We start from the raw sequence: 14,507 nt of genomic DNA on the forward strand, positions 1-14,507 counted from the left end.
GCTAAAAGAGAGCTCTTTGGACCAGTAGTCCAAACACCTGCTGGTATAAAGCTAGTTGGTCATAAATGAGTTTTTGTGCGAAAAAGGAATGATAAAAATAAAGTTGAAAGATACAAGGCTCGCCTTGTTGCACAAGGATTCTCACAACGACCTGGAGTCGATTATGAAGAAACATATTTAACAGTTATGGATGCCATAACATTTCGATATCTCATCAGTTTAGCCTTACGTGAAAGGCTTGAAATACATCTAATGGATGTGGTTACAGTTTATCTGTACGGGTCACTTGATAATGAAATTTATATGAAAATTCCTAAAGGATTCAAAATGCCTGAAGCATATTCAAAATCTCGGGAAATGTACTCAATCAGATTACAAAGATCTTTGTACGATTTAAAGCAATCTGGGCGCATGTGGTATAATCGCCTTAGTGAATATTTGCTGAAAGAGGGTTACATAAATGATGTTATTTATCCATATATTTTTATAAAAAAAATGGCATCAGAATTTATTATACTTGCTGTTTATGTTGATGACATAAATCTTGTTGGAACTTCAGAAGAGCTCCAAAAGGCAATTGAATATCTTAAGAAAGAATTTGAGATGAAAGATCTTGGAAAGACAAAACTTTGTCTTGGTCTGCAAATTGAACATTTAGCAGACGGGATCTTTATCCATCAATCTGCCTATACAGAAAGAGTCTTAAAACGCTTTTACATGGATAAAACGCACTCATTGAGTACACCAATGGTTGTTCGATCACTTGAAGTGAATAAAGATTTGTTCCGACCTCCAGAAGAGGATGAGGAACTCCTTGGTCCCGAAGTACCCTATCTCAATACAATTGGTGCACTAATGTATCTTGCTAATACTACAAGGCCTGACATAGCATTTTCGGTTAATTTACTAGCAAGATATAGTTCTTCTCTTACACGGAGACATTGGAATGAGATTAAGCATATATTGCGATATTTTTAGGGAACTCTTGATATGTGTTTGTTTTATGTTAACAAAGATAGTGCAGATCTTGTTGGTTATGCAGATGCAGGTTATTTATTTGATCCCCATAAAGCTAGATCTCAAATCGGGTACGTTTTTACATGTGGAGGTACTATCATATCATGGCGCTCCACAAAGCAATCTATTGTTGCTACTTCTTCAAATCATGCTGAAATAATAGTTATTCATGAAGCAAGTAGGGAATGCGTATGGTTGAGATCAATAATTTATTTTGTTCGAGAAAAATATGGTTTGGAATATGAGAAAAAAATCACAATTTTATACGAAGACAATGATGCATGCATAGCCCAATTGAAGGGAGGATTTATAAAAGGAGATAGAACGAAGCATATTTCACCAAAATTATTCTATACACACGATCTTCAGAAAAATGGTGACATTGATGTGCAACAAATCCGTGACAATCCGGCAAATTTATTCACTAAATCTTTACCAACTTTAACTTTTGAGAAGATGGTGTACAAGATTGGAATGCGGAGACTTAAATATTTTGAACAAGGTTTTCATCAGGAGGAGTAAAATACGCGATATACTCTTTTTTTTTCCTTACTAAGATTTTTTTCCACAGGATTTTCCTTATAAGGTTTTTAATGAGGCAGCTAGTAATGCCTATTACTAAATATGTGTATTCTTTTTCCTTCATTAGGATGTTTTTCCCAAAGGAGTTTTTCCTAGTAAGGTTTTAACGAGGCACATTATCTTTTAATGAATATCCAAGGGGGAGTGTTATAAATATATTATATTATGAATATTCATTTAGTACTCTGTTGTAAATAAGCTTCCTTAAGAAGTTTATCCATATGAGACTCCGTCGTAAATATGTTTATCTATTTAGTACTCTATTGGAAATAAGCCTTCTGAAGAAACTTATCCTTTCAGTACTCCGTTATGGATAAATATTACCCATGGTCGAAGATTATCTATATCTGGTACAGTAGCAGCTTACACAACAGCTTAGAGTAGCAGCTTACAAGCAACTTACACAGCAGCTTGAAGTAGCAGCTTACACAGCAGCTTGCAAACAACTTCCTTTCTTCTATAAATAGAGGAGTTTTCAGTTCATTATGTACAAAAGTTTGAAGTTTGAATAATATTTCAGTTTCTCTATACTTGTCCTTACTTTAGTGTCTAAATTTTATAATATGTGTTTTATTTTTTGGGTTCCTTTTGTGTTTTATCTTTTCTTCTGCGTCACTTTGTATTTATCTGCAAGAATATGCAGCCCTAATACAAATGCAATTCTTGTAAACTCCACCATTTTATTCTCTTAGAATTTTGCTAGTCTAAAAAAGATAGACCACCTAAACAAAATTCACAAACAGTGGCTCAGAGATGGATTGGTGGGTGTCAATGCCGAAAATTGAACTACATGCCCACCTTAATGGCTCTATCAGAGACTCCACTTTACTGTATGTTACTCTCTTTCCTCATATGATTCTTGGAAAATATAAACAAATATTTCTGTCTGTTGATTTCTTGGGAACAGTTGTTTAAACAGATATTCCTATGTGTTGACTTCTTAGATTCTTGGGAACAAATAAAAAAAGAAAAAAAATGGTTCTTGGGTGGTGTTCTTGTTTTGTCCTCCATCTTTCTGGGGTGAAGTTAACTTTTTGTTTTCGAAAATAACAAAGTATTAAACGCCATTTGTGTAGTATTTGCTTGCATTTTGAGTTATGTGTCTGCTGCGGGGAGCACACGGATCTAAGATTATTAGTATATGAGTGTACGACTAAAGAAGGAGTAAAAATTAGTAACACCTCTCTATAATAATATTCTTATATAACAACACTTAACTATAAAAATCAAGCTTTTCCGGAACCAATTTTTATGTTATGTTATAATATATGTTCTCTATAACAACACTTCGCTATAACATCCAAAAATATTCGGAACAAACGAGACTGTTATAGAGAGGTTTAACTGTATTAAGTGGGAATTGATCCTTCTTGCTCTTGGTAAATAATTTAACATTCAACTAAGTGTATCATTCAGCCTTCTTAGGGTATGAGTGCCAATAATTAATATTATACCAATTTTAGAAAATATGTGCATAAAATATCTAATATTGCGGAGAAACTATCGGTTTACATGCGCCCCATAATCTCCCCTATAAATTTGCCCCTGGCTGGGAGTAAAAAAAATGAAGAAAAAAAAAACCTTAAAATTATATCATAAGCGTAGGAATAAGTTTAATTTGATGATTTGATCCAACACTGGAGTTAACTCCCTCAAGTTTGCAAAAGTGGGTCACATCTAGTTCATGGCAAACCCACAATGACTAACAGAAAAAGGTTTATGATTAACTAGAAGTCAATGGTGGAACTAGGAATTCATACAAGGTGATTAAAAAATATACTAGGATGTCACGACTAGAATCTGAACCTGTGATCTTAAAAAAAAGAAGAAATTAACCCCTTTGCGACTACACTAGGAATTATGTCAAGGGATTCAATGAAACATTCATTTTGCCCTATTTGTGCAGTATAACGAAGGAAATTCAATTGAATGCTCTTGCATCCACCTAGCTCGGCTACTGCTGGAAGTCCCTAAACTAAAGAAAATATCCTTAAAGAAAAACTATAGGAAGAAAGGTTTTACCATTGTTGTGATTTGTGAATATGATGCTGATAGTATCATTCACAAGTATTCCGATCATAATCGGCAATAGGCTGTTGTTGAGATAACATTATATCAACAACAACAACAACAACAACAACAACAAGTCCAGTGAAATCTCACAAGTGGGATCTGGGGAGGGTAAAGTATATGCATACCTTACCCCTACCTAATGACGGTAGATAGGATGTTTTCGAAAGACTCTCGACTCAAAAGAAGTGAAAATGAAGCACTAAACAGACAATAACAACAACAAGGTAATTAAACATGGGCGCAAATAGACATACGTGCAACAACAGATATCCAAAAATACGATACTATAAAAATAGAGTCAGTTTTGCTGGAAATAATGACACAATGTGAAATAGCAAGGGGCTAGAAATAGCAAAATACAAGACTAGTATTAATACTACTGGGATGCCTAGACGAAACTCTAGACTGCCCTTAAAACCACAACCCTAATCCCCGACCTCCACATCATTCTATCGAGTGTCATTTTGAGATAGTGTCCATATTTTTTTTTAACACTATCAAAATGTGAAAAGTAGGAACCTCTATTCATCAACATAGTGTCCATATTGTTTTTTTTTTTTTTGGGGGGGGGGGGGCGGGGGGGGGGCAATGAGTTTTTTGCTTTTAGCCTTGTGTTTTGTATTAAGGATCAAGTTAAAATCAACCCCTATACCAACCATTTTGGTTATTTTGCCCTGCTGGGATATATAAACTCAAATCTTTCAGAGCCCGTTTGGTTGCTTGAGTTGGAGAATTAATCTCCTCATTAAATTCAGCATAACCAATACCTTGGTTGCTTGCTTGAATGAGAACAATTAATCTCCTCATTAAATTTAGCATCATTTATACATTGTTTGGTCGCAATTTTGCATTTTCTTATAAATAATACTCACATAAGTTATCTATGTATTGTTTATGCGGGGGTAAAATGTGAAATAAGAATACGTGTATTAGCGTTGTTGGGATTAGGCTATTTAAAGATAAAATCCCTTTAAAGTAAGTACTTCTTGTATAACATTGTTAATCATTGCATCAGCAATCCTGCATTATTAATCACCACATAAACAATCCATACATTACCAATCCTTGTATATCTATTTCTTGTCCTTCCCATGCGTTGAATTATGTTTTGGCTTTTGGTTTTGGTTTAATTGTATTTTCTGAGAAAAATCTCTGTGGTCCATTCTTTATTTTGCAGGGAACTTGCTAGAGAATTGGGTGACAAGGGCCTCGTAAGTTTTCCTGATGTGGAGCATGTTATCTTAAAACGTAAGCCAATTTCTATCTTGTGCTTTTCATATTAATATGTCAAGCTCATTTTTTTAATTCTTTTTTGGTATCTTGAAACTTGCCTTGAGCTTTTCTCTATGTGATTCAGATGATCGCCCCCTTTCTGAAGTCTTCAAATTGTTTGATTTGATTTACATTCTTACAACTGACCATGAAACAGTAACCAGAATTACTAAAGAGGTATTCTGTTAGTGCAGTAGTCCAGAGTTCATTTCGTGTAATGTATGTTGCAGTTATTTGATTCTCTTTGTTATCATGTCCATAAAAAATTAGGTAATTGAAGATTTTGCTGCTGAAAATGTTGTATACTTGGAGCTAAGGACAACTCCAAAGGTACTTGAATTTTAACATCAGCTTGAATGATAGGTTCCTAATTTATATAATTATTGTGCTTGTATTTACAATGAGAGAAAAAGTATTTGTAAAGGAGTAATGTGGTTAGTAAAGATTCATATTGTAATATGGTCAAATTTTTATGACATTTGTCATGACATAATATCCATTATAACAAAATTTGTGGATCATGACATTTGCCATGACATAATATCCACTATTAGGTCAAGGATTTCTTGCTATAAATAGAGGAGCTTCTCCTCATTTGCAAACATACCAATTCAAGAGCTTTTCACTCTTGTCTTTCTTTCTCCTCCTTTATTTCATTATAGAGTATTTTGTAAGAGAGTGAGTGTTGGGAAACACTTGTCTGAACCCTTTCTTTGGAGTGATCTTGTGAGGTTATTCTCTTGGGGTATTTGGTAATTAGAGTATTTACTCTTTTTGTACTCTCTTTTGTACTCTTGTTGGTATAGTGAAATCGCTTCTCTCCGCTTGTGGACTTAGATCACCTTGACCGAACCACGTTAAATTTATGTCTTCTTTATCTTCTTTAATTGCCGTTATTATCAACTTGCATTGTCTTAGTTATTATCATTATAACGCTGTTTGCCTAAATTCCGCACTACCCGGTTTTTCGATCCCAACAAATTGGTATTAGAGCCAGATCTAACCGGGTTAGTTTAAATAGCCAAAATGACTCTAACAAAGTCTTATGTTGCGAAATTTGACCGAAGTGCAAACTTCGGAATGTGGCAATTAAAGATGGAAGTTATCCTAATTCAGGATGGCTTAAATTTGGCACTGCAAGAAAATGAGAAGATGCCAGATAAAATGATGAACGAGGAGTTTGCCGTCATAGACAAAAAGGCAAAAGCAGGTATTATTTTAAATCTTTCAAATGAGGTTTTGCGTGAAGTTGCATTAGAAAGCTCAGCCAAAGGCATATGAGAAAAGCTTAAAACCCTATATATGAAAAGAACAGTAGAAAACATGCTTTATCTAAAGCAAAAACTCTACAATTTTCGTATGGCTGAAGGTACCTCTATACTTACACATCTTGATACTTTTGATTTTCTTCTTATGGATTTAAGTAACATAGATGCTGAAATCAAATATGAGGATCAAGTTGTGTTATTGCTTGTTTTCTTACCCGAGCCGTTTAAACATATAAGAGATACTATACTTTATGGAAAGGATAATATCTCTTATAAAGATATCAAATCTATTTTGAAATCAAAAGAACAAATAGATAGAGATATTACTGCGGATACTAGTGAGAACAAATGGGAAGGCTTATTCATAAGAGGTAGATCCAATAAGAAAGATTCAAGTAGTGAGAAACCTAAATCAAGGTCAAAATCCAGATATAGAAATTTCATGTGCAAATATTGTCATAAGAAATGTCACATTATTTTTGAATGCTTTAAATTGAAAAACAAAGAAAAGCATACAGAAAACAAAAATGAGCACAAAAATACTGACACTGCCAAAACAAGTGTAGCTGCTGATGAGACTGAGGGAACTATTTTTTTAGCAACTAATAATAGTTTCAAATCTAACAATGAGTGGATTTTAGATTTGAGTTGTTCTTATCACATGTGTCCCAGTCGGGATTTATTTACCACATATGAATCTATTGGAGGTGGAGTTGTCTTGATGGGCAACAATGCTGCCTGCAAAGTTATTGGAAAATGTACAGTCCGAATCAAAATGCACGATGGTGTGGTGAGAATCCTCACCGATGTTAGACATGTTCCTGATTTGAAGAAAAATCTCATCTCTTTAGGCACTCTAGAATCTCTTGGGTGCAAGTACATATGTGAAGGTGGAGTTCTGAAAATTTCTCATGGTGCTCTTATGATAATGAAAGCACGCAGATCTGGTATGCTGTATATTCTTTTGGGATCTACTGTTACAGGTGCTGCTGCAGTTTCAATATCAGATAAATCAGATTCTGACATCACCAAATTGTGGCATATGCGATTGGGGCATATGAGTGAAAAAGGTCTTTCCATCCTCAGTAAAAAGGTCTCTTATGTGGCCAAAGTACTGAAAATATGGAGTTCTGTGAACATTGTGTGTTCGGGAAGCAGAAAAAAGTCAGCTTCAAATCTCCAGCGATTCATAGAACAAAAAGTAATTTGGATTACATTTATTCAGATTTTTTGGGGTTCTTCACGTACCCCATCAAAAGGTGGTGCCAGGTATATGTTAACTTTCATTGATGATTATTCAAGGAAAGTTTGGGTTTATTTCCTGAAAAATAAAAGTGATGTTTTCTTAAATTTCAAACAATGGAAAGTTTTGATTGAGAAGCAAACAGGAAAACAGGTTAAGCGACTTAGAACAGATAATGACTTGGAATTTTGTAATGATGAATTCAACGAATTTTGCAAGAATGAAGGAATTGCTCGACATCGTACTGTGTGAATGACACCTCAGCAAAATGGTATGGCGGAAAGGATGAATAGAACTCTTTTGGAAAGGGCTCGTTGCATGATTTCAAATGCTGGGTTGACAAACGCCTTTTGGGCAGAAGCTATCTCTACAACTTGTTATATTGTCAACCGAGCTCCTTCTGCACCTTTGAACTTTAAGACTCCAGAGGAAATGTGGTCAGGTACTCATGCTAATTATTCTGATTTAAAGATATTTGGTTACCCTGCATACATGCATGTAAATGATGGAAAATTAGAGCCAAGGGCTAAAAAGTGCATTTTCCTTGGGTATGCATCTGGGGTGAAAGGATACCGACTATGGTATCCTGATCCCTCGACACCAAAATTTATAATTAGCAGAGATGTAACCTTTGATGAATCCTCTATGTTGCATTCTAGAAACGAGTCTTCTAGTTCTTGTAATACAGATAAAGGAAAGAGTACACATAACCAGGTGGAGATTGAGATTGACATTCCTTCTGAGCCAAGCTCATCAACTTTAGAGCAAAATACAGTTGAAACTCCTGAAGTTGAGACAGAAGCTGAAATTCTTGAAGTTGACACTCCTGAAGTTGAACCAGAAGAAGATGAGTATTCTATAGCCAAACATAGACCAATAAGAGAAGGTAAACAACCATTAAGGTTTGGAGATTATGTTGCATTTGCTTTTTCAGTTGCACAGGAAACTGAAGAAATTGAAGAGCCATCAAAATATTCATAAGCAGTTTCTGGTGCTGATTTAACCAAGTGGCTGATTGCAATGAATGAAAAAATTGAGTCTCTCCACAAGAATAGTACTTGGTCTCTTGTGAATCCGCCATCAGGAAAAAAGAATTGTTGGTTGCAAATGGGTCTTCAAGAAAAAGGATGGCATTCCAGGGGTTGAAGATGCAAGGTATAAGGCATGATTAGTTGCAAAGGGCTATAGTCAGGTACAAGGATAGTTTCTCGCCTGTTGTTAAACATAGTTCTATTCGTGTCTTGCTTGCCTTCGTTTCCATGTATGATTTGAAATTAAAACAACTTGATGTTAAGACAACTTTCTTACATGGCGAACTTGAGGAACAAATATACATGCATCAGCCCGAAGGATTTGAAATTGAGGAAAAGAAGATCACGTTTGCTTGTTGAAGAAATTCTTGTACGAATTAAAGCAGTTTCCAAGACAATGGTATAAAAGGTTTGATTCCTTTATGTTGGGTCATGGTTATTCGAGGAGCATGTATGATAGTTGTGTTTAGTTCCGGAAGTTCTATTATTATTTGTTGATGACATGCTCATTGCTGCTAAGGATTTAACAGAAATTCACAATTTGAAAAGTCAGCTGAAAAGTAAATTTGAGATCGAAAGATTTGGGAGCAGCTAAGAAAATCCTTGGCATGGAGATCAAAAGAGATCGAAAAGCCAACAGGATATTTCTGACCCAGAAGAAGTACTTGGAGAAAGTCTTGGAGAGGTTTGGCATGAAAGATGTTAAATCAGTTAGTACCCCTCTTGCTGCTCATTTTAAGTTATCAGCTGCTCAGTCCCAACAGTCAGAGGAAAAAGAGAGGTACATGTCACAAGTTCCTTATTCCAGTGCAGTCGGCAGTATTATGTATGCAATGGTTTGTACACGTCCAGACATTTCACAAGCAGTGAGCGTGGTAAGCCGACATATGGCTTGCCCTGGTAAAGTACATTGGCATGCTGTGAAATGGATTCTCAGATACTTGCGAGGTACTTCAAACACATGTTTGGAATTTGGGAGAAATACTAACACTTTGGTTGGTTTTATAGACTCAGATTATGCAGGTGATCTTGACAAAAGAATATCACCGACAGGCTATGTATTTTGCATTGGTGGTTGCGCTATTAGTTAGAAAGCTACATTACAACATGTAGTAGCTTTATCTACTACCGAAGCAGAATATATGGCAGTGATCGAGGCGATCAAAGAAACTTTATGGTTAAAGGGTCTATTTGCGGAACTCAGTTTACACCAAGGTGGTATTACCATTTTCTGTGATAGTCAAAGTGCCATTCACTTGACTAAAGATCAAATGTATCATGAGAGGACGAATCACATTGATATAAAGTATCATTTCATCCGAGAAACCATTGCTGAAGGAAAAGTCCCTGTTTCGAAGATCAACACTAGAGACAATCCTGCTGACATGTTCACAAAACCTCTTCCAGTGTCTAAGTTCAAACTTTGCCTGAACTTGATTGACATTTATGAAGAATGATTTTGCCCATTGGGGTTTTTGCGGAGAAGGTGGAGCAAAGTTACTATATATAAGCCGAAATTAGGCCAAGGTGGAGATTTGTAATATGACCAAATTTTCTTGACATTTGCCATGACATAATATCTATTATAACAAAATTTGTAGATCATGACATTTTGCCATGACATAATATCCACTATTAGGCCAAGGATTTCATGCTATAAATAGAGGAGCTTCTTCTCATTTGCAAACACACCAATTCAAGAGTTTTTCACTCTTGTCTTTCTTTCTCCTCCTTTATTTCATTATAGAGTATTTTGCAAGAGAGTGAGTGTTGAGAAATACTTGTGTGAACCCTTTCTTTGGAGTGATTTTGTGAGGTTATTCTCTTGGGGTATTTAGTAATTAGAGTATTTACTTTAATTTTGTACTCTCTTTTGTACTCTTGTTGGTATAGTGAAATCGATTCTCTCCGCTTGTGGACGTAGGTCACCTTGACCGAATCACGTTAAATTTGTGTCTTCTTTATCTTCTTTAATTGACGTTATTATCAACTTGCATTGTCTTTGTTATTATCATTATAACGTTTGGCTAAACTCCGCACTACCCGGTTTTCCGATCCTAACACATATAGGTGACTCCAACTTGTTTGGGATTTAGGCGTATTTGTTGTTGTTGTTGTTGGTATTTAGTCATAGTGAATTAATTGGGACGATTGTGACAAGTCAGCTGTCAGCTGGAGTGTGCCTGGCATTTGAAAAATGAAATTATAATAGCAAGCATAACACGGTTGAATTAAGTGAACTAGATGATTGACATGGCGTTTTGCTGTTAGCTTCATTTAGCTCATTACCACTAGTTTCTGGAAATAACTATGTGGTAAAAGGATATATAAACAGGAAATATGGATGCAAATGCATCTTTACATATTTGATCCTGTGTATCCTGTTCCTACTTTTTAAGGAAATTAGTTCACAACTCCAAAAGGCTTCTTCACATATTACTGTTCAAGCTCATTCATTTGATACAATTCTGATATTTGTAGATCTTATTTTATATATATGTCTTTTCTGCAGAAGAATGTTTCCAAAGGGATGAACAAGAGGTCATACATAGAAGCAGTTTTGGAGGGTTTAAGAGCTGTTACTACCATCGAAGTTGATTTTTTCAGTGAACCTAATATTGATTGTCAAGCTAATGGCGGTATTTATGCTCGGAGTGAGGGTAATGCTAGCAATGGTACAGGAAGAAAGAAAATATTTGTCAGACTTCTACTTAGTATTGATCGTCGTGAATCCACTGAAGCTGCAATGGAAACGGTATGTTTTTGTATCTGATGTATAAAGACGCTATAGGTTTATATATGTTGCTTAAAGTGCTAGGCTTGATAAGTTCTTTGTGGTTGGTGAAGGTTAAGCTTGCTCTGGAAATGAGACATCTGGGGGTAGTGGGTATTGACCTATCCGGAAATCCTATCATTGGTGAATGGTACTATTTTGCTCGGAAAAGATTTTCTATTGCATACTAATCTTGCCTTGCATTGACGATATAGCCTATAAAGGTTTGAATTTCTAGATACGTTTTTCTTTGTAGGCTAACCTTTCTGCCCGCTTTGGAGTTTGCTAAAGAGCAAGGACTTCTGATCACCCTTCATTGTGGCGAGGTGCATCTGACTTCAGTAGTTTTTCTGTCTTTTCTCAGTGTCACACTGCCATCTCTCTTTAGGTACCCAATCCGGTGGAAATCCACGCGATGCTAGATTTTCTCCCTGCAAGAATTGGCCATGCTTGTTGCTTTGGAGAGGAAGAATGGGCAAAGCTAAAATCTTTAAAGATACCGGTTAGTAATATTGCATGCGTATTATCAGATTTCTCTAGGACATTTATCTTTTGATACAATAGAGTCATACATATCAATGATTGAGCTAAATTACTTAACCAAATGTCCTTCTCTTTTCTAGAATGGAATGTATGCTTGGTCAGTTTCTCCTCCTTTTATAGCCTTGCGTATTTTCTAGGCTAAGAATGCTGCTAGACGTTTCCATCTAGAATTCTATCATGATAATCAAGATGCAGAATTTTCTTTGGCCATGCAATATTTTGATGTTGGACTAAAGTTCTCTTGGCCTACTGATCCTTCTAGTTTTATCACATTTGGCGTTTTATGTCGTTGTAGGTTGAAATTTGCTTGACTTCAAATATCAGAACTGAAACAATATCTTCTCTGGATATTCATCATTTTGGTGAGGTTTCTGATACTCTTTAGACTGTTTTGTGTTGTATCTAAATCTAGGAAAAACAGAAATGTACACCTTCAGTCCACTGTCCTGTTATCACTTACGAACTTTGAGAAAGTTGTTTCTTTACTTATGATATTAACTATTTAAATCAAGTACATAACCCTTAGCTTTGACTTGCACAGCTGATTTATATAATAGTGGACATCCAATTGTCCTATGCACTGACGATTCAGGGGTGTTCTCTACCAGCGTATCTGGCGAATACAGCCTTGCTTCTTCTGCTTTTGGTATGTATTATTTACTGCCAATATACCTAGTCGGCTTTTAGATTAAGCTCTCTCTAACTTTTGTTTTACATTTTAAAGGTATACAAAAGAGAGAGATGTTCCAGCTAGCTAGGAATGCCATTAATTTTATTTTTGCTGGTGACAAAGTAAAACAGGAGCTGGAACAATTGTTTGATTTAGCTGCAAAGAGCCTAGAGTTCTGATGAGAAATGTATCAAATGAACAGGATAGTTTTTAGTTGTCATTTTTATTGTTATTGGACTGAAGGGCTTAAATGAAGCGACGTAGAAAGTGGTGATTCATATAGCCGGCCCAATTTGCTTGAGATTGAGGCGTTGTTGGTTGTGTCGCTTGTGTCTTCTGTAATATTTTTTGGTACCTTCTGAAGACTTCCAAATATGCAATTCAGTGTTGTATTTGGTGTTACTTCTTGTTGTATTGGAGCTTGATATTAGCTTGATTGGTAGCTGAACGAAATCCCATATTCGTAGCTGAGAAGATTTAGAACCTAAAATAAAGTGTAGGATCTCTTAATGGTGTGGGGCTTTTTGAGGAAAACCGTGTTGTTTTGGCCCAAAGCGGCAATATACATTATCTTTGGGCCGACTTAGCTCAACATTTTCATTATGTAATTCTTCTGTTTAGGTTTAAGCAAAATCATTATTGTGAGAATTGAAACATAATACTATATATAAATTTTTGAAGTAAAATGATGGAATAGCAGGAATAAACCATCAGGATCGGAATTCTTTGAAGAGAGCATATCAGGTAAAGGCACTGATCTTACTTCAAAGAGAGCATGATAGAGCGAGAGTTGATTCTTGTTTACTAAATTTTCGGGAAATAACGAACATCAATGAACTTCAAAATTAGCAACCAAAATTTTGGTCTTCTGCAAATGCATTCTGTAATGTAACAATATGCAAAAATGCTCTGCGTCCCATACTTTGGCGCATCATTAGTCTTGCCGTACTTCTCTTCTCTAGAAGCATGTTGAGATGAAGTTGATGTTTGGAGAGGAATCACACAATTTGTCAAGTTTGGCTTGTTTGGTCTTTTTTTTTTTGTAACGACCCGTCCGGTTTGAGTATTTTAACCTCGTTCCCCTATTTATTGCCTCCTCTATGTTATACTGTAGTTATGTGACTTGCCGTGATGTTTGGTTTGGTTTCAGGTGAGTTTCGGAGTGAATTGGGACACTTAATTCCAAAGTTGGAAGTTTAAGTTGAAAGAGTTGACTGAAATTTGACTTTTGTGTAGACGACTCCGAAATGGATTTTGACGGTTCCGGTAAGCGTGTTCGGATATTGATCTGGAGGTCCGTAGGTCGTTTTGGCTTGAATTGGCGAAAGTTAGAAAGTTGAAGGTTTAGAAGTTCGACCGAGAGTTGACTTTATTGATATTGAGGCCGGATTCCGAAAGTTGGAATAGGTCTGTTGACTTGTATGCAAAATTTGAGGTCAATCAGAGTTGGTTTGGTATGAATCGCCGTTAGTTTTGGAAGTTGGATGTTCATGGTTTCAATAGGTTTGAATTGAGTTGCGATTAGTAGAATCGATGTTGTTTGATGTGATTTTTGGCCTCGAGTAGGTTCGTTATGTGTTTTGGAACTTGATGGCATGTTTGGACGGGGTCCCGGGGCCCCAGATGTGTTTCAGGTTGAATCAGATTCATTTGGCGACTTGGAAGATTTTTATGCCTGCTGAAGTGTGGTGCATTCGCACCTGCGCAATTTAGGCTGCAGGTGTGGCAAAAGCGACAGGAGCGACTCATTGGCCTCAGATGCGAGATTTGGGCTGGGGAGCTGGGTCCGCAGGTACGAAGGATCTTTGCGCAGGTGCACAACCACAGATGCGGATTTCTTTTACAGATCGGAGTTTGGTATGTTGGTTTAGGACCGCATCATTTTCCGCAAAAGCGGACGTGCAGAAGCGCGTGGGTGTCCGCAGAAGCGAGAGCACCGGTGCGCGTTGTGGGCCGCAGAAGCAGAATTTGCTGGGCTTAGTTGAGGCCGCAACTGTGATGGATTATTCCGCAGGTGCAGGGTTGCAATGGAAAC

At 36.3% G+C, this 14,507-nt stretch overlaps 1 protein-coding gene across 1 annotated transcript; it reads left to right on the forward strand.

The window, feature by feature from the left end:
* The first annotated feature begins 2,208 nt into the window (after positions 1–2,208).
* Positions 2,209–12,874, forward strand: LOC104091351 (N6-mAMP deaminase). Its single transcript, XM_009596676.4, has 11 exons — positions 2,209–2,429; positions 4,850–4,920; positions 5,030–5,121; positions 5,215–5,274; positions 10,999–11,241; positions 11,334–11,410; positions 11,516–11,585; positions 11,648–11,761; positions 12,098–12,164; positions 12,344–12,448; positions 12,527–12,874. The coding sequence occupies exons 1-11, from the start codon at positions 2,353–2,355 to the stop codon at positions 12,649–12,651; spliced, it is 1,101 nt and encodes a 366-aa protein (XP_009594971.1). The 5' UTR covers positions 2,209–2,352; the 3' UTR covers positions 12,652–12,874.
* The last annotated feature ends 1,633 nt before the right edge of the window (positions 12,875–14,507 follow it).

The sequence above is a fragment of the Nicotiana tomentosiformis genome, chromosome 8, assembly GCF_000390325.3.
Source record: "Nicotiana tomentosiformis chromosome 8, ASM39032v3, whole genome shotgun sequence".
NCBI classification, from domain to species: Eukaryota; Viridiplantae; Streptophyta; class Magnoliopsida; order Solanales; family Solanaceae; genus Nicotiana; species Nicotiana tomentosiformis.